The sequence below is a fragment of the Heterocephalus glaber genome, unplaced genomic scaffold, assembly GCF_053883595.1.
Source record: "Heterocephalus glaber isolate CG9 unplaced genomic scaffold, H.glaber_assembly_v1.0 deba00000122, whole genome shotgun sequence".
Taxonomy (NCBI): domain Eukaryota; kingdom Metazoa; phylum Chordata; class Mammalia; order Rodentia; family Bathyergidae; genus Heterocephalus; species Heterocephalus glaber.
Window position 1 is genome coordinate 5,492,442 of NW_028258138.1, and position 18,990 is coordinate 5,511,431.

Below are 18,990 nucleotides of genomic sequence, written 5' to 3' on the forward strand. Positions count from 1 at the left end.
GTGCACTGGTGCCATGTGTTTGACTCCTACTCATACATTATAAACACCAGCCTTTACTTTTGCCTGCACCTGTTTTTAAAGGAAATCTATTTCTTTCTTTCTTTATTTTTGGTACTGAGGATCGAACTCGGGTCCTTGTGCTTGTGGAGCAGGCGGCGGAACCACTGAGCTAAATCCCCAGCCCTTATTTTTGTTTTAAACTGCCAGTTGTCTTTTAATGAAATTAATAGAAGATAAATATGAAAATTTGCCCATTCATTTACAGTTTCTGGCTGTCTTTATTTCTCTGTGTAGATTTGAATTCCATCTGAGTCGTCCCTTCTGTTTGAAGAATATTCTTTAGTACTTCTTATAGTGTAGGTTTGTTGGCAGATACTTTTTTCAGTTTCCTTTTCTTTCTATTTTATTTTATTTTTTTAATTTTTTAATTTTTTATTTTTTGGTGCTGGGGATTGAACTCGGGTCCTTGCGTTTGTGCAGCGGGCGGCGAAACCACTGAGCTAAAATCCCCGGCCAGTTTCCTTTTCTTTTAACAGTTTTTTTTATCTGCAAGTGTCTTATTTCAACCTTGTGTTTGAAGATTATTTTCACTAGTTATAGGGTTCTGGATTGACTTTTGTTCTTGTTTTTCAGTCATTTTAATAGTGATGTTTGCTGTCCTTGCTTCCATTGCCGTGTGATGTCACTGATAGTTACTATGCTTATATGATGTCTTTTTTGTCTTTGTCAGCTTTCGAGATTTCCTGTATATCTTTGATTGTAAACTGTCTGTGATATGCCTGGCTGTGGCTATAATTTGAGAGTCTCTTAGCCATAATCTCTAAATATTTTTCTGCCCCTTTGTTACTTTCTTTTTCTTTGATTTCATTTGCATGTGTGTTAGAAAGTTCTGATTCTCTGCCCCAGGTCTGTCAGGGTCTCTCCTTTTTTTTTTTTTCCTGTCTTTAGATTGGATAATTTCTGTTCTTTTTCAAGTTTGCTGATACTGTTTTTATCTTCAATGTGCTTATCAATTCATCAAGTGCATTTTTCATTTTGGGCGTTACATTTTACAGTTTTAGAATTTTTTTCCTTTTTTGTAGTTTTCATTTTTCTGCAAAAGTACCCAGTCTGTTCACATATTAAAGATATGTTCCTCTAAGATTGTGAGCATAGTTTCTTTGATTGTACAATAGCTGATTTTAAAGTCTTTTGTCTAACTAAATTTAATAGCCATACTGAGGTTGACTAGATAAAAGTTTTCTTTGTTTGCTTCCCTACTAATTATTTATTGAATATATTATTTTTTTTTCCCTCTAGGAGTGTTAGTTTTTGTTCTAGAAGTCTCTTTGGACTTCTTTGAATTTGTATAGGCATGGTTTTGTCGGGACCTTGCGCTTTCGAGGCAGGCGGTGGAGAATAGGCATGGTTTTATACTTTGAGTGAAGATCTTTGAAAAGCTCAAGGTGACCCCTGGCTCTCCCTAATTTGGTTGGGCATGACCTCCACACTGGGTCACCTTGTGGGTCTTGCCCGAGTTTAGTCCTGAAAAGGGAAGGGAACGTTAAGGAGGTGTGTATTAGTCAGCATTCTCCAGAGACACAGAACTAAGGAATGGGCTCATGTTATGGAAGCTGAGCATTCCCAGGACAAAGACACCCAGGATAATGCTTGACCAGAAGTCTGGGCCCTCCACGGGCCAGTCAGGTTGACACACAAATTTAAGCATCCTTAAGTATTCGTGAGATTTATGCACTGTGGCTAGAAAGGGGCTCCAACATTCCCCAGGCCTCTTCATTCTCTATCAGTTTTGTTTTGCTTTCAGTCTCCTGAGCAGTTGCTCTGCTGAGTTTCAGGTGGTCTTATCCTGGCGGATGAATTTTAGTCCTCAGGGGTTCTCTGCACAGACTTCTGGAGACCCTTGTCCACATAGTTCTCTTTTCATGAGTGCCTTGACTCCCCAGAGACTAGCTGTGTTAGCTGTCTAGGACTCGGCTCTTTACCTTCACACCTCAGCAGGACTGCTGTGCTTGGTTTGGACTCCAGTTTCCTCCCCCATATTGAGAAATTGTCCCTAGAGAACCAGGGTGGGGATCCTTCAGGGATCACATTCTTGTGCTTCCATTTGTTCATTGTTGGAAAATGTTTGCCTTGGGCCGGGGATTTAGCTCAGTGGTTTCACCACCTGCTGCGCAAGCGCAAGAACCCGAGTTCGATCCCCAGTACCGCCCCCCCCCAAAAGAAAGGAAAATGTTTGCCTTAAATATTTTGTTCAGCTTCATGGTTGTTTACAGTGGGAGAGGGAATCAAAACTAATTATGTTCTTAAAGTTAGAAACGGGGTAGTTGAGGCTTATTATCTGCCTGTTGGATAGATAGCTCCTTTGTAGGTGCTTGCCTGTTGAGCAGGATTGGGCTGAGATTGTGAATTGGAATGTGAGAACTCAGAAGGGCTCAATATAAAGAAGTGTCCAGCTTCAAGATTCCAAAATACAGTTTTGCTGTTATGGCATGACTCTTCTCAGAGAATATAGAATCTGAGGGGGGTGGGATCTCAGCGGAGTGAGCAGATTTTAAAGTACAGGCTAGGGATTGTTAATCCAAAAGTCTGAAGTCCAAAATGCTCTAAAATCTGAAACTAATTTGAGTGCTGATATGCCACAAATTTGATGGTTGAATGTGCACAAACTGTTTCAAGCACATAATTATTATAAATGCTGTAAAGTCACCTTCAGGGTATATTTATAATATACATCTAAAACATAAGTGAATTTTTGTGTTTAGACTTGGGTACCATCCCCAAGACAATCCCATTGTATATGTGCAAATATTCTAACATCCGAGATCAGAATCACTTCTGGTCTCAGACGTTTTGGATAAAGGGATACTCAGCCTATAGTGGGCCTTCGGGCAGAAAGGCCAAGATGCCTGAGTGGACTCCAGAGTGATAGAATCTGCCTCACCTGGTGTTGGGATGGTGGCCAAGGCCGTGGTTCGAGGTCCCAGCTCTGCAGATGCGTGGGGACCCACTGCAGGGTGCTTATTCTTGGCTTTTGTCCTGTCCTGAGCTGTAGGGAGAAGTCAGCTCCATCGTTCCTTCAGTCTTTTGTTGTCCTGATTGAGTAGCCTCTGTACTTCCAAATCCCACCCATTGATTTGGGTTTTCTTATTATGTAGGTCTAGAAATGAGAATTGTAAGCTTAGGTAGCTTTATAGATATAAAAATATAAATTCAGTCTTACTATAAATTCATAGAATGACTCAATAACTCCCTTTTCCCCAAATCTAAATTGGTGACCCTTGCTGCTATATTGTCTTTTGGCCATCTGTACTTTCCCTCATACCCTTAGTACAGTCGGCAGTCACATATTAGTGTCGGTTTTGCCTCCAGTTTTTGGTCTGTCTCCTACATTGTGTACTGTGAAGTCCAGGACGGGAGGCATAGTGGCAGTAAATGTCACCCTCTGTCTCCAATGCTTGGTACATACTTATTGAAGAAATGAATGATAAATTTGAAACTAGTTATCTTGACATCATTGACTTTTTAAGGATATTATTTGTGTGTTCAGTTAATATAAAATTGTTTTCTCATTTGGATCACTAGGCATACACGTGCTCTTCTTGTTGAAGTGTTCTTTTCTTTTTTGGGGAATACTCAGGACCTTGCCAAGTAGGCACCACTGAGCTAAATCCCCGGCCCCCTCCTTGTTGAAGTTTTTGAAGTGTATCAGTATGTACAAGGAGGGATTAAACATTTAAATAAAATTTGTTACAGTAAAGTAGAAATTTATTACATTGTCACTAGTTCCCCACATAATTCTCCCCCTCACTTAGAACACTTTCTCTCATCATTCTTGCCACTTTCTGAAGCAGTTCTGGAAAATCCTCTGTTATGAATGTCTCTTTTTTTTTTTGAGACAGGGTCTTGGTTGTAATTCAGGCTAGCTTTGTATTCCAGGTTGGTCTCCAAATCACAGTGATCCTCCTGCCTCAGCCTCCTGAGTGCTGGGATTATAGGCATGTACCAGCATGTACCATGCCCAGCTTCATAAGAGATGTGATCCAAAATTTAGTGAATGCTTCTGCTAAATGCTGTTGAATGAAAAGGCATACTGCCAAAAACATTATGGTGTATCTTCATCCACCTTTTAAAAGTCAGGTCTGGCTCCATGTGACTTCTAGCTTTTCCCAAAGTCAGTCCGTTCAGGACATCGAGACAGCCATGAACCAGCAACTAAACACAAGACTTCAGAACTGCTTTGGAAAGTGGCAAGGATGGTGAGAGGAGTGTGTCCAAAAGAAGAGGGTTTACTTTGAGAAGGATTAATGGCAATGTGTCTTTTACTGTAATACATTTTTTAAAAAGTAAACATTCACTGTATTTTTGACCACCCCGTGTATGTGTGGTTTTTTTCCTCCTCTCCCCGCCTCTTATCTCATTACCTGGCCAGTCCCATTTCTCTGACCTGAAACACTGCTCTTAAAGTTTCACTGTTCTTTCTGGACATTTTCCTGTGCATTTTCATTACACATAAATGGTCATGTTCTTATTATACACATACATTTACACACCTGTGTGGCAGTGCAGTCATTTAGTACTCAGGTAAAATGATACTTTGCTTGTAACATTGGTTTGATAAGCATGTCTTTTCACCATTTGTGTTACTACTTTCCTAAGTGAGGGACACCACTGTTCTCCACCTTAGTTTCCATCTACATCTGGCAAAGGATGGATTTGTATTCAATGACTCTGAAAGCTGCAGAGCTCTACATCAAATAATAGATTCAGGGTTAATAATCTGTATTGGATACCATGAAGAGTGTACTCTTCTGTGTAAGAGAAAATCTGAAAAGTAAAAAAAAAAATGTGAGTTTAGGTAATGAAAATAAAGTAAGTTTTGGAGGAACTTGTTAGAATGTATATTCTTTTGCTCATGAGGTGGTCAGAAAATTGTGAGCTGACTCAGATAGGCGGACGTTGTCGATAGGAAGCCTGAGCTGTATCGACCCTCCCTCGCAGCGAGCTGGTGATGTTGAAAGAGTGTTTACTTCAGCTCCCTGAGCTTTCTCGTCACAGTGATACATTTGTTACTGCATGAATGAGCGTAAAAATGTTTTAGGAATCAAAGGTTATGTAGATAAATTTTTATTAGTGTTATTTAAAAACAGTATTTCATATTTTCCCCTTTCTCAGAATAGAAACGAAAGACCAAAAAGAACAGCTTACAAGTTTTGCTTAGTCATAGGGTGTTTATAAGTGTTTTTTTGTTTTTTTTTTAAAGACAGGATCTCACTATGTAGTTCAGGCTGGCCTCGAACTCAGCAGTCCTCCTGCCTCAGCTTCCTGAGTGCTGGGATTACAAGCATGTGCCACCATACTCAGCTGTAAGTTTTCCAATTATAAAATATTACTGAATTTTAAAGTTTCTTGTAGATAGCTGCTTTTGACCAGTAGCTCATTTATTTTATAGTTTGATAATTGCCATACTTCCGACATTTTTCTCATGTACCTCCACTTTTATTTTTTTACAACCCTTTATGATGAACTTAAAACATACACAAATGTACAGCAGAGTAATACAATGAGCTCTCATATCCCTAGCTCCTACTTCAGGAATTGCCTGTATTTTATTAATTTGATTTTCTAATACTTTTAAATTAGTAATACATATAAAACATTCTTTTTAAAAAAGATACTTGGTATTTAAAAGGAAATATTGCCAAGCTTTATCTGGATATAGTTGTTTATGTAGAGTAGATAACTATAATTTTTTAAAGCTGACGTAACAGTTCTCACATGTAGCAAAATTACTAGCTTTTGTGGTGTTTTGCACCAAATTGTTCTAGAGCTAATAAGAAGTGGTAGCAAACCTATGACATGCATGCCACAGTGGGCTGTTTGTATCATTGAAAGCTGTGAAAGGTTCGCCATCACTGAAGAGGCTCATTCATCACACTTTTAGATCGCAGGTAGCACTTGTGCTTGTCAACTCATCTTAAATATTTAAAACTTTTAACTCACTTCAACAGAGTAACTCAAGTTAGGTGTTTCAGCAGATGAGCTGGCTTGGTGATTATGACTTTCTGCCTTTCACTGGCAGTCAGCTGTGGCTGTGGAAGCTGGCCTTCTGGAGTGCGGGATGAACAGGGCTTTTCCTGCTCTCAGAGGCTGGGGTGGGAGTGGGGTTAGCCATGGTGCAGGCACCACTGTGGCACGCAGGGTGGGCAGTAGTGTCTGGAGGCGGGGAGCAGCAGACTGCGCTAGAAAGCACTGGGGTTGGGCTTGAGGGTGGAATTGACAGGCAGAGGGAATAAGGAAGGCTTGTGGAACAGCCCAAGTAAAATAGCGGTGTGCGGAATGGGGCTCTGTCCACGAGGCTCTGCCATGGATTTGGGGAAAGCCCGTAGAAGAGAGAAGTGGAGGGAAGGGTAATACCCACTGCAGCAGTACACTTGGCCTTTGAACCACACAGATTTGAACTGTGCAGGTTCATTTATCTGTGAGTTTTATTTTTAGGAGATTGCAGCAATTTGACATAAAAACTGAGTAACCTAGAAACATCAAAAAAATTAAGGAAAAGTTAGGTGCGAAACCTTTCTCATGTATGACTTTCCCCCTCGTGTCCTGTGGTTATAAGAATTTAAATGATTTGGGGCCAGGGATTTAGCTCAGTGGTTCCACCACCTTCTGCCTCACAAGCGCAAGGTCCCAAGTTCGAGCCCCAGTACCCCCCCCCAAATAAATAAATAAAAGTGCTGTAAAAAAAGAATTTAAATGATTTATTTCACAGTATTTTATGTTGGGTGTACATTTATGTAAGAATTTCTTTTTGTTGCTGGGGATTTAGCTCAGTGGTTTCGCCGCCTGTTGCGCAAGCGCAAGGACCCGAGTTCGATCCCCGGTACCAAAAAAAAATTTTCTTTTTGTTGAATTTTTTTGTTGTTGTTGTTTGTTTTTTTTGGTACTGGGGATCGAACTCGGGTCCTTGCGCTTGCGCAACAGGCGGCGAAACCACTGAGCTAAATCCCCAGCCCTAATATTTTTATTTCTAATAACAAACTTTTGCACTTTCCTCCACAAAATGGGTTCCTAAAAGTAGAGATTAGACATGAGCAAAATAGACTACAAATGGAGCATGAATTAAAGACTTTAACAAAGAAAGCAGTATAGGAGTAGTTATAGTTGCCAACATTCATGTTTGTACTATGTACGCATTTGGAGACCATAATTGAAAAAACATGAGATATAAGCCCGAAAAATTTACTGAGATTTGTTAAAAGTTCAGTTTAGGAGGCTGAGAGATATGTCTGTGTCTCTTTTTAATTTTCAGAGATTAGGAAAAACCAGCATGAATGGTGTAGAGGAATTTAGGATATAATTTGTAACTTAAGGTTTAACATTAGTAGAGTAGTTGATCATAAGGATTGTTCTCTAAAATATATAAAATAATTTTTCTCCAGTACTGGGAATCAAACTCAGGACCTTGCATTTGCCACATGTCATGACTGAAATATATACATTTCCACCATATTTAGAATTTCATTATTTTTGGTACCAGGAATCTAACTCAGGACTTTGGGCTTGTGAGGCAGGGGTGGTGCCACTGAGTTAACATCCCTGGCCCAGAATTTCATTTTGATTAAGGACAGGAGGTGGCCCAGAGGGTATTTAAAGAGTTTTCTGGGTCATTATTTCTAAGACTTACTTTAATATTAATATTAATTCTAGTTCTTTGTATCTCTTGGTCATATGGAAAATAATGAACAGTTGCAGTCTATTACGGTTTATACTTTTGACTGAAATGATACCCGCCCCCCCTCAAAAAAAAAGAAAAAGCCCCACCTAGAGAGCTAGAAGTATAGCGCACCAGTGTGCTAATTGATTTACAGGGCTGTGACTGAATACTTACTTAGTGAGGCCAGTGGAATATGAAGAACAGGTGTGGAAATGCTGACTCTCACACTAAGAAGTCGTGTGTGTTAGGACTGGGAGATGCCTACTGACGCTAGTTACTTCTACAAGATTTCATTGATCAAGAAAATTCTGTGTGAAACTTTCTAAGGATCACAGTTTTTCTAGGTTTAAGATTTTGTTTCATCATGAAGTACATGTTCATTTGTAGAAAATTTAGAAAATACAAAGGAGTTTCTTACAGTTCCTCTTTCTAGAGATAACTATTTATATTTCATATATATGTTATACTTTTTCTGAATATAGCTTTTTTCTTAAACTTACATTTTCTACATGAGTCTTTTTTCATTTTTGTTTTTTGAGACAGTATCTTGCTGTGTAGTTCAGGCTGGCTTTGAACTTACTATGTAGCCCAGGTTGGCCTTGAACTTTCAGCAATCCTCCTGCCTCAGCCTCCTGAGTGCTGAGATTTCAGGTGTGCACCACCCTGCCTGGCCCTTACATAAGTCTTTTCCTTGTTGCTATTCCATTATGCCAATCTGCTCACTGAACATCTATGATATAAAATGAATATGAGACCTAATAGTACCTCTCACCTAACAGTAGATATTATCAACAGAATTATAGTGGTAGATAATTTAAATGCAGAGTGGTAGGAAAGGATAGAGTGACTTTAAACTAGATGAGGGAATTTGAAATGGTCTTGAAGTTGGATAGGTGTTAGGCAAAAAGGGGACAGATTTAAGTAGGGCTTAAATGACATGGGCTTGGATGCAAAAGGGAGGGTTTTTTTTGTTTTTGTGGGTTTTTTTTTTTCCATATTGAACTTTTGAGTTTAGGGCAGTGAAATTTGACTGAATGTTCTTGAGTCATAGAGGAATTAAATCCAGATTGAAAGCCATGTGTTTCAGGTAGATAGAGGTAGCATTTATATGCAGGGTGAATTAGAACAAGGGATAAGGTGTCTTTAAGCACAGTAGCTCCCAAAGTTGCCTGTTTGAAAACACCTTGAAAGTCTTGTAAAAGACAGAGTTTTGGGTCTTTGTCCATGTTTCCTGAATGGGGATTTCTGGAGTGCAGATTGGAATCTAGTTTGGGAACCTCTGCCTTTGTTTCTGACATACCGTCAGGGCTAGCAGAGAGGCCATTTGTAGTAGCTCTAGTGAAACAAGGACCTGGAACAGATTAGAGTGGGCGTGGAGAAAAATGGGAAATCATGAGGCATGCTTCACATTGATAGGATTCAGTAAGATCATTTAGAGGAAATAAAGAAGTCAGAAGTTTCTAGTGAAGTTACTGTAAGGATGATGGTGGTAGGAGTAGAGAAGGGAAGTGAGACTGGGTGCATTTTATGCACAGTTAAGTCGAGGTAGTAATGTGGCTGTGTAGGCAGCCATCCAGCAGCTCTTTGGACAGGATGACGAGTGAGCAGTTCAGAGAGAGGAGAGAGTTCAGACAGTTGTTTTGGTGGTGCACACCTGTAATCTCAGCTACTTGAGAGGCTGAAGCAGGACTATTGCAAATTCTAGGCCAGTCTGGGCAGTTTAGACTCTATTTCATAATATTAAAAGAAGGGGTAGGTAGGGGTGAAGTGAGGATGTAGCTCAGCCCTCCTGGCTTCAGTTCCCTGTATTCCCAATTTTGAATTATCAGAGGGTAGAACAGGAGGCAGCATCGGAGGTTAGGGCTAAAAGTAAGACAGAGATGTCCTGTTTGAAGGATAATAGGTATCCTGAAATACAGAAACACAAACTAAGATTTTTTTCAGAAAGTGGCATTTCTCTGTAGCAAAGAATTTCTCTTCACAAAAATGTAGCAAGGAAAATAAGCAAAATTCATTTTATTACTTAGTGATGGGTTTGTTGGAGGAAATGTAAGCTGCTAATGACAGTGTGTTTTGGGTTATTTCTGGGCCTTGTTATTCTGTATTTCTAAAATGCAAGGATAATTAAAAGCAATGGTTTAAAAATTATATATAATTATATACATATAAAAGTACATATAACTGGGCCGGGGATTTAGCTCATTGGTTCCGCCGCCTGCCTCGAAAGCGCAAGGTCCTGAGTTTGATCTCAGGTACAAAAAAAACAACAACAAAAAACAAAAAACATATAATCAACTAAGTATATGTATGCATATACTAATATAAATTAATTATATATAACATTTTATATATAAAATTCTATATGGGTGTCTGTCACACTTTATAAAGGCCCTCTTAGAAAAGTAAGTGCTATCAGAAAGGAGAGAGCAGAGCAGTTTTTCTGTGTGTAGAAACTGTCAGAAAGGCTTATGGGCTACTGATGCGGCATGTTCTTCCTAAATGTCTTTTGTCTGATACTGCTTATTTAGGGAATCCATACATAAGATACCCCAGGTGGCCAAGTCAGGGAGGGAAATACAATAATAGCACTAAGTCCCTATCTGAACCTTGCTTCCCAGCACGCTACACGTCATCTGTGACCCCTTTTAAATTCCTCTTGTGATCTGAACACAGTTTCAGTATTAGAAAGTTTGAGCACATTATGTGTAGGTGGTATAAAATACTATCTGGAAGCAGGCACTCCAGTAGAAGAGATTTTTAAAAATCTTGATGGCTCTTTGTGTTTTGTTCATATCACATTGCTCTAAATCCCTGTTAGCAGATGAGTAGAAGCAGACTGCAAGGTTGAAAATTCACGGTAGTGAATCATTGGAGACAAGCCACTCACCTCCCAATGGGTATTTGCTTAAAATGCATTTATACGTGTGCAGTGGAGTACTATGCACTTATTAAAATGGTGATGCAAGTATAATCTTTTTTTTTTTTTTTTTTGCGGGGGGTACCGGGGATGCTTTCGAGGCAGGTGCTGGAACCACTTGAGCTAAATCCCTGGCCCTAGTATAATCTTAAAGTAGTCTTATAAATGAAAACAAAGGAAACAGTGAAGTTTTAAGTTTTCTTTTGTATATTTTTTTGGTTTTGTTTTGAAGTTCTAAATTTTCAGTGGTGTAAAAACTCATTGCTTAGGAATTCTAGCTTCTGAACAACATAATTACATGTTAATTGGATTGGAATGGTGGTATGATTTGTTTTCAAGCTACATATATAGTTCTGATTTGAATGGGTTATAATGAGTAAAGACTTAACATTAGGTGCAAATAGAATATATCAAGTTAAGAACTGTAGGAACAGATAGATAAGGAAAAGATCTTTCTGAGGTGAAATTCACAAGAACTTGTGGATTGGATTTGGGATAAGGAAAAAGAAAGAATCCTAGATTACTAGTATTTTAGTTTGGGATATTGGGCTGATGGTGACATTAGCACACATTACCCAAAATGGAGAATACAGGAAAGAGAAATAGTCCTGTCATTTCTTTAGTTTAGTTTTTTTAAAGTGGGAGAAATAGTGGGGAGGTAGTAAATGTGACATGGGGACTGAGCCGTGGCCCTGGAGTGAGGTTGCTTGGATTTGAATCTCATTCTACCATTAGTTGAGTGTGGCTGGGGCTGGACGGGGCTTTGACTTCTTAGGGTCTTAGTTTCTTCACCTGTAAAGATGCGAATGATAGTGGTACCTATTTTATGTAATTATGGAGATTAAGTGAATTAAAGTAAAATATAAAGTGCCCATTAAAGAAATAAAATACCTCATACATAGTGAAAAATAACTGGGACGAGCAAGCTCAGTTTCCTGAGATTGGAAATGTGGGCCTCAAACTCTGTGGAGAGAGATGGGCTAGAAACGACTTAGGTCTATAGATGGCAGATTCCCTAGTGCAGATACCTGCTTTATGTAGCATGTACACTCTAGTAGTGGAGATTAGATTACTAAGAGATTCTATGGTTTGGGTTGTTTGAGGAACTCAAAATACAAGAGAATAGATAAGTTGATAGAGTTGAAGGTCTATATAAACCAGTTTAAATCATTATAAATCTGCATTCACCAAAGGAAGGTAAAGTAAGCAAACAAAATAGTTTACATAATTTAAATTAGTGACAGGATATCTATTTATTTGTATTATATTTTAGAAACTTATTGAAATTATTTTATTTGATTCTTATTTTTTATTACTAACGATTTATTTCTGATGAATCTATTCAACTTGGCAAAAGTATTGTAACATAGGTGAAGAATGTGATATCAAATAATCAATCATAGCAAGCGATTGAGTTTATATTTTCTTTCCTCATGGCCCATGCCGGAAATAGACTGACCATTGTTTAGGGAGTTAAAAAAATTTAAAGACATTTTTTACAAAGAAAACTGTGGCTTTGGAGCAAAAATAATTGACTCTTGATGATTACATTATTTTTAGAAATAAACTTATTCTGATGAATACTTACAGTGTTCATTCACCCATGTCCTTCACAAGTGGGTGCCAGTTGACGAAGGTATTACTTGATGGTATAGCAGCATCTGAACTGAATAGTTCTTTGGATTGAATCTGGATTATAGGTAGTGATTTCAGACACAGGCAATTCCTAATTTCAAAATAATGACATCCCCCTCCCCTTCAAACCATCTGAGTAGTTTTGTGGTTTTTTTCCCCTTCTTTCCCGCACTGTTTGGAATTCTACCAATAAGTTCATTTGGGCTGATTAGCATACCTGTTGGAAATCTCAAATACCTGTATTAATGTGAATTATTTCAGTCAGCTCTGTTTCCTATAACTTACCTGAAATGAACTATACTGAGGCAGTAAGAGCTTTGTATGGTAATTTAGGAGAGTTGAAAAAATTAGAGGAAATGATTATTAAGCAGAATGATTGGGATGCCATAATAATAAATTGTAGAGAATTACAGACATTGAGAAGTGAACAAAGGAAGCTTTTAAAACTTGTAGCATTGGATAGGTGTCTGCCTTTCGTTTGCAGTCCTCAATGCCTATGGAGCGTACTGTCTTTTGGGGTCAGTAGATTTCTTTTGGCTAGCTTGGGAATTTGACCAACACGAACAACATTGTTTTGCTTGGAATACTCACTGAATTTTACAGAATCAATTTAAGAAATAAAAATTTTCAGGGCTCGGGATTTAGCTCAGTGGTTCCGCTGCCTGCCCTGCAAGCACAAGGTCCCAAGTTCGATCCCCGGTACCAAAAAAAAAAAAAAAATTGTCACTCTTCCTGTAAGTTAGATTTCTTTTAAAGCACTGCTTCTCTTTGCCTCTTGTTATGTGTTCTGAGGTGGCAGTTACTGTCACTGCCTACCAGTCATGGAGTTTGCTGGTCATTTATGCAGTACCAGTTGAAGCAAGAGCAGGGAGGGGACACTGTAAGAACTGCAATAAAATAGAGAAAATACTTGGAGAGCGAAGGACTGTGGGCTTAGGGAAGCAGTATGGGAAGTGACTCTGAATTTCATGTAAAACAATGTTAGTAGATTTGAAATGGTTTTCTTTTGAAGTAACTTATTATCTCTGATTTGATAGTGACTGTAAAAAGTGAATTCACGTTCGTAGTGATTTGTGTCAATGAAAATTACAAAATGTAGACCCCCCCCATAGATTGTATAGTGGAATATTCTGATTTATTTGATAACTAAAAATGCCACATTTTCATTGATAGTAGGCACATTTTAAAACTGTTTTCTCTGACAATTCATTTTATATGCAGTTGATTTTGATTAATGAAGCCTAAGGAAAATTACACAAGTAAGCTTAATGTTAGTAACCTAATTTTACAAATTTAAAGTAATTTTATCTGTGTGTTTGGGTCTAGTTACATTAGATGTCTAGTTACATTAGATATTCCTCAATTAGAGGTAATTGTCTTAATCATTATCTCTTATCATAATCTGTTTTTCTTCACACAGTGTTATAGTTTTGCTGCTGGACTCTTCCCTCCCTTCCCCCACCCCATCAGGATGATATGAGACTTGAAAGAAGACGATGCATACAGGTGACTCAAGTTTTGAAATACAGTAAACTATGGCTGTCTAAGAGAATGTGGGAACTGGTGGTATATTTTGAATGGGGAGATTTCTGAGAAGCAGTAGTTGGGGATATGATGTAGATCAGTAAATAGTTGGGAGACATATTGAACTTGATTTGCAGACTCAGTGTAATCTTTTTTGGTAGTGTTTACAAATACAGCATAATAATTGTTAGTACGGAAACCTTTAAAAAGTTGGCTAATACTTTGGTGGTAATTGAAATATTTGTTAGTAAAATAAGTACAATATTAACTTTCATGCTTGAATATGTCTCTCCTAGGTCCCTATTAAAATGCAGCAGATCTTTTATGGGAGTAGCTGCTTGTGGTGTATTTTAAATAATACTCTGACAATTATGTATATAACACTCATACCATATGTATTATTCCTTAAAAAATGTGTCTGTGATTTGGTTTTTCTTTATTTCCTCCTTCCCTACATCTGTTTCTTACCTTCCCTTTCATCTGTTTGTCGTTTGCATTTATACAGAGAAGCAATATAAAGGAATTTTTGAAAGAATGTTTTGATTGCTTTATGACTGATTGAGATGATCTTACTTGTAAATGGGAAAATGGAGGCTACTCCAAATGTGGCTATATTGAAACTCTTGAAAATACACTGTAACTAATGGACAAAGTGGTACTAACTTTTGAACATGTAAATCTTGACTAGGTATCTAATCATTATTAATATAGCTGTTTTGCGATTTTTTTTTTATTAATGAGGATTTTCTAAAAGAAAAATGATCACTTTTTAAAACTATACAGTGGTATTTTAAAATGTAATACTTTAGATATTTCATTTTGTATGAAGAGATTGCTTGTGTATAGTATTCCTAGATTAAAGTGTACACTAGGCAGTACATTCACAAGGAACTCAGCATTTATAAGGCTAACGGTAATTGCTGTCAATCAAAGTGGTTGCAGCTTCATCTCTGCAACATGTCTCACAGCCGCAGGTGTGCAGGTGTATCTTCATTACAGATATGTTGAGTACACATTGCTGGCTTAGTGGCTGATTATTAAAAATCAACATGATGCTGATACCACTATCATACAAAAGTAAACGGAAGTATTTATAGAAAAACTTTTTAAAGAAATTTCTGAACATTTCTAATTGTTGGACTTTTAAGTTTGACCATTTGATACTTGAACAGTTCCTCAGCCTGTCAGCTTCCAGATTGCACCTTGGGTATCAGTGTGCAATTGCTATACAAGTGGGTGCCCACTTTGATGGAAGCCAGTAGGGGGACAAAGTATTTTTTTAGTGCTTTGTATCTTTGTCTGTGAATATTACTGATTTTGCAGTTTTTCTCTCATGAGCTTTTGCGGTGGCAAAGTTGCTTTTTATAGTCATATGGTATTAGAGACCCCCAAATAGCTATTTTTCTTGAAAGACTTGTGACTGTAATGGAATTAAAAAAATAAAGAGTAAATACAATTTGTAAAAGTTATCTACTTTAGCTTTATGAATGCTAGAACACAGAAAATTTTTGTGGTTTAGATTTGTGATATAATCCAATCTCTTACTAGGCCTTGTGAAAGTTATCAACATTTTATTGGCTTACAAAGGAAAAAAAATAACACAAGACAGAAGATCTAATTTTCTCTAATACATTTATTGGCTATTAGTGTGTTTTCCTTTGTAGCAGGTTGAAAGTTAATAATTGTTTTTGAATATAAAATTAACAGCTTTTATAATCACCATTAATACAGCAGTTTGCTGTTGTTACTTTGTGCACATTTATTGTGCTTCAGCTGATAGAATTTTAACACATAAAAGCTCATCAGGAGGTTTTCATGGAAAGCAGTTTCTAGAATGCCTGTGCATATTTGCAAGTGAGTACGTTGCTTCCCCAGGCTTTGTTTTTCCAGCATCCATGGTTGATGAAGTTGGTTTGATGGTAACATATTTTTCAGGTGGAAATGTAGGTTCAAGGGTGCTGGAAAGGATATTGAACTAGGCACTGGCTCAGGACCCTCCACAGTCAAAGCTTAATAGGTTTTTCTGTTATCTATGGGAGGTGATAATGTTAATTAGCTTAATCATTTAACGTTATATACATGTATTAAATATGCTGTATGCCTTAAATATGTAAAACTTTTATTTCCCAGTTATACCTCAGTAAAACTGGGGAAAGAAGACTTTCACTGAACCCCAAGGCAAAGATGCATTATTTTTTTGGGGGGGGGGGTACCGGGGATCGAACTTGGGTCCTTGCGCTTGTCAGCAGGCGACGAAACCACTGAGCTAAATCCCCAGCCCCCACATTTTGATGTATCTGCTATGTGTATATATAGTTTGTCTTGTTAAACTTGAAGGTTTTTTTTCTTTGCATATTTTCAAATGCAGTTAGAACATGAACAAGGTAAATTTGGGTTTTCTTTTGTTTTTTTGTTTTTTTTTTTAAAGAAAAATGACTTGGAAGCAAACATTTATTTGGCTAGCACTTCTTTTTACTCCAAATACAGTACTGTAATAGGTGCTGTGCCTACAAAGATCCCTGCTTTTAGGGATCAAGAAACAGTTTATCCGGAGGAACAGGTGGATCCATAATCAGATGATTCAGTGGATGTATTTGATAATTGTGAAGACCTACCTCTTGAATTCATGGCATCTGGAGTAAAAAAAAATCTTTCTGGGTAGTAGGATTCTCAGGAATGGTTTCAGCTGGCATATATAAGCCTATTCCTCTTTTTTTTTTTGGTACTGGGGATCGAACCCGGAACCTTGTGCTTGTGAGGCAGGTGCCGGAACCACTGAGCTAAATCCCCAGCCTAAGCCTATTCTTTTTATTTTTATTTTTTAAGCCTATTCTTTTTAAGACTATATTTGTGTCTCCTGTTTCTCTCTTGAGTTCCAAACTTAATTGCCCCCCCTCCCCGACTCCCCCACATAGACTTCTGCCTTCTAATTCAATCCCCTTAATCACGAGTGACACAGCACCATCCTACCTGTGGACACTGTCTTCCTGGGAACATAGGAGTAACCAGATTCAGATTATTTAGGGTAGAATCACTCTTGAAATTAGCTTTGGAGAAAGTGCTGCCTCAGACATTACTATGTTCATGAGCAGAAAGGCTCGTGTATGAAGAAACTACCACCATTTATTTATTTATCTCCATTTATTTACGGCACCGTTTCCTTTTATTTTTGATCCTTGCCATTAACATCCCATGGAACACTAGTTGGGAAAATCTATTGGATATAGTAGTTGATATTATTCTTTGTTTTGGTGAAATGGGTCTTTTAACTATAGTGACATGCTAGTCACTTTAAAACTTGGAATAGTATAGAGCAATGGGACAAACCTATGGCATGCGTGTTCTTGCTGTATGAGTTATTTTTTCTAAACTAAAACCTCAGCATTCAGGTTTAATTGTAGTGTTGGCACCTTGTGATCGATCAGTGGGTTTCGGGTTGCAGTTCAGGCACTCATCTCTAAAAGGTTAACCATTACTGCTTTAGAGGATACAGAACTGTAACTTTTTAGGATAAGTGATCTTAGAAACCTATTTCAAAACGTGCTTCATATCATTTATGGCTGTTTTACATTTTAGATTAACTCGTTTTAAAATGATTTATGTAGGGCAAAATTTTCATACTTTAAATGATCACAGAAATATAGCATATTTATTACAGAACAGTTAGAAGATTCCAGTGATCACAGAAATTGCAATATTCATTACAGAACAATTAGAAATCAGATCTGTAAATGAAAGAGACCCAGTTTCTTCAGCTCCATCACATGTGGGTGCATTGGGAGAATCAAGGTGTGTATACTTTATATTGGTGCCTGTTGTGTGTTTGCCTTCTTTTGGAATTGTTCTTCATGTGCTCCTGTGAGTCTGACCTTTTTCTAAATGTGTTGTCTTTCTTCTAGCTCTTCTTCATTCTTTTCATTATTGATTCAATGATTTTTTTTTGTTCTTGGTAAATGACAAGTCCAATAGATTTATATTTGCTCTCAGGTTTTGACTTTTTCTCCTTGCCCACTAAGTAATACATCATCACTGAAATATTTGGAAATTTATAAACATATGCGTAAGTTAAAAGAAACTTATCCAAAGTCCAAGGGTGGGTTGTCCCCCCCCTCCCTCCCCTCTTGTCCCTGTTTAAGTTAGTTGAGGTTATCCTGAATGGTGGGTCAGGATGGTGAGCTTGAGTAGATCTGTTGGATACACTTATTTATTAGCACTGTATTATAGACATCTCCCTATATAAGTTGTGATCTTCTGTCACTTTGATTTTGGAGCAGGTCCGGAGCATTCAGAACTATTAATGGTTTTTGAGAATGACTTACATTAGACACTTTTTTTTTTTTGGCTTTTTGAGACAGGATCTTGCTACGTAGTTCAGGCTGTCCTTGAACTCACCATGTAACCGAGGCTGGTCTTGAACTTCTGGCAATCTTCCTGCTTCAGCCTTCTGAGTGCTGGGATTACTGGCATGCACCAACATACTCAGCTTAGAAATGTTTTTAAAAGTGTGCCGATTTGAGCCTTTCTGTTATATGGTCATTTCCTAGGTAAGTCAGGTATCTCTTATTCTTAGACATTAATTACAAATTTTTTTGTTTCATTTTTAAAAGTACTAATATCTGCACAGATGTTTTGTTGCTGTAAGTCAGATTTCTTTTAATTGACTCCTAGGAGTGTTAACTTGGGTCATAGGGCCTGAAAAATTTTAAGGCTCTTCAGATACAGAAAGCTCTTTGGTTAATATGTACCAGTTTTTACTTACTACATTATAAGATGTATTTCATGTTTTTGTCAGCATTGACTTTAAAAATAAAATTCAATAGGTAAAAAGAATCTTCTCGAACAATATATAAGTGATACTGCTGGACAGAGTTTCAAATGCTTCAGTTATGCATAAATTACAAAGAAACAATCACTTTTTCTAGTAGTTTGGAAAATACTCTCCTAGGATTTTCTTTTTTTCCCCTAGTATATGATTCTTATTTAAAGTTTTTATGGCATTTGCATGTTTGCTTACAGGTGTTATGTAAATTTCTTTAAATGGATTTTAGAGTTCATTACTTCCCATTTCTGTTTCATGTTTTAACTTAAGTTTGAAATTTCTAAGCAGAAGCAGTTAACGATTATGTCATACATATATGTATATTATGTGAGTATATTTAGTGTTTTTAGAAAAGATGGTGGGAAACCTGAGGTTAGCCAC

The 18,990-nt window shown here is 37.5% G+C and overlaps 1 protein-coding gene across 13 annotated transcripts in view; it reads left to right on the plus strand.

Moving 5' to 3' along the window:
• Positions 1-18,990, plus strand: part of Dyrk1a (dual specificity tyrosine phosphorylation regulated kinase 1A) — a 135,848-nt gene that overhangs the window by 35,333 nt on the left and 81,525 nt on the right. For 7 of the 13 annotated variants that reach the window (XM_087212251.1, XM_004842382.4, XM_087212254.1 and 4 more), the window contains exon 2: positions 13,687-13,772. The exons of 1 other annotated variant lie outside the window; for it this stretch is intronic. In XM_087212251.1, the coding sequence (XP_087068377.1) occupies positions 13,763-13,772 (10 nt within the window). In that variant the 5' untranslated portion in view covers positions 13,687-13,762. Of the gene's footprint in view, positions 1-5,260; positions 5,364-13,686; positions 13,773-17,497; positions 17,580-18,990 lie in introns of all 13 variants that reach the window. 5 more of the 13 variants (XM_087212238.1, XM_087212236.1, XM_087212239.1 and 2 more) reach the window with 3 other exon arrangements.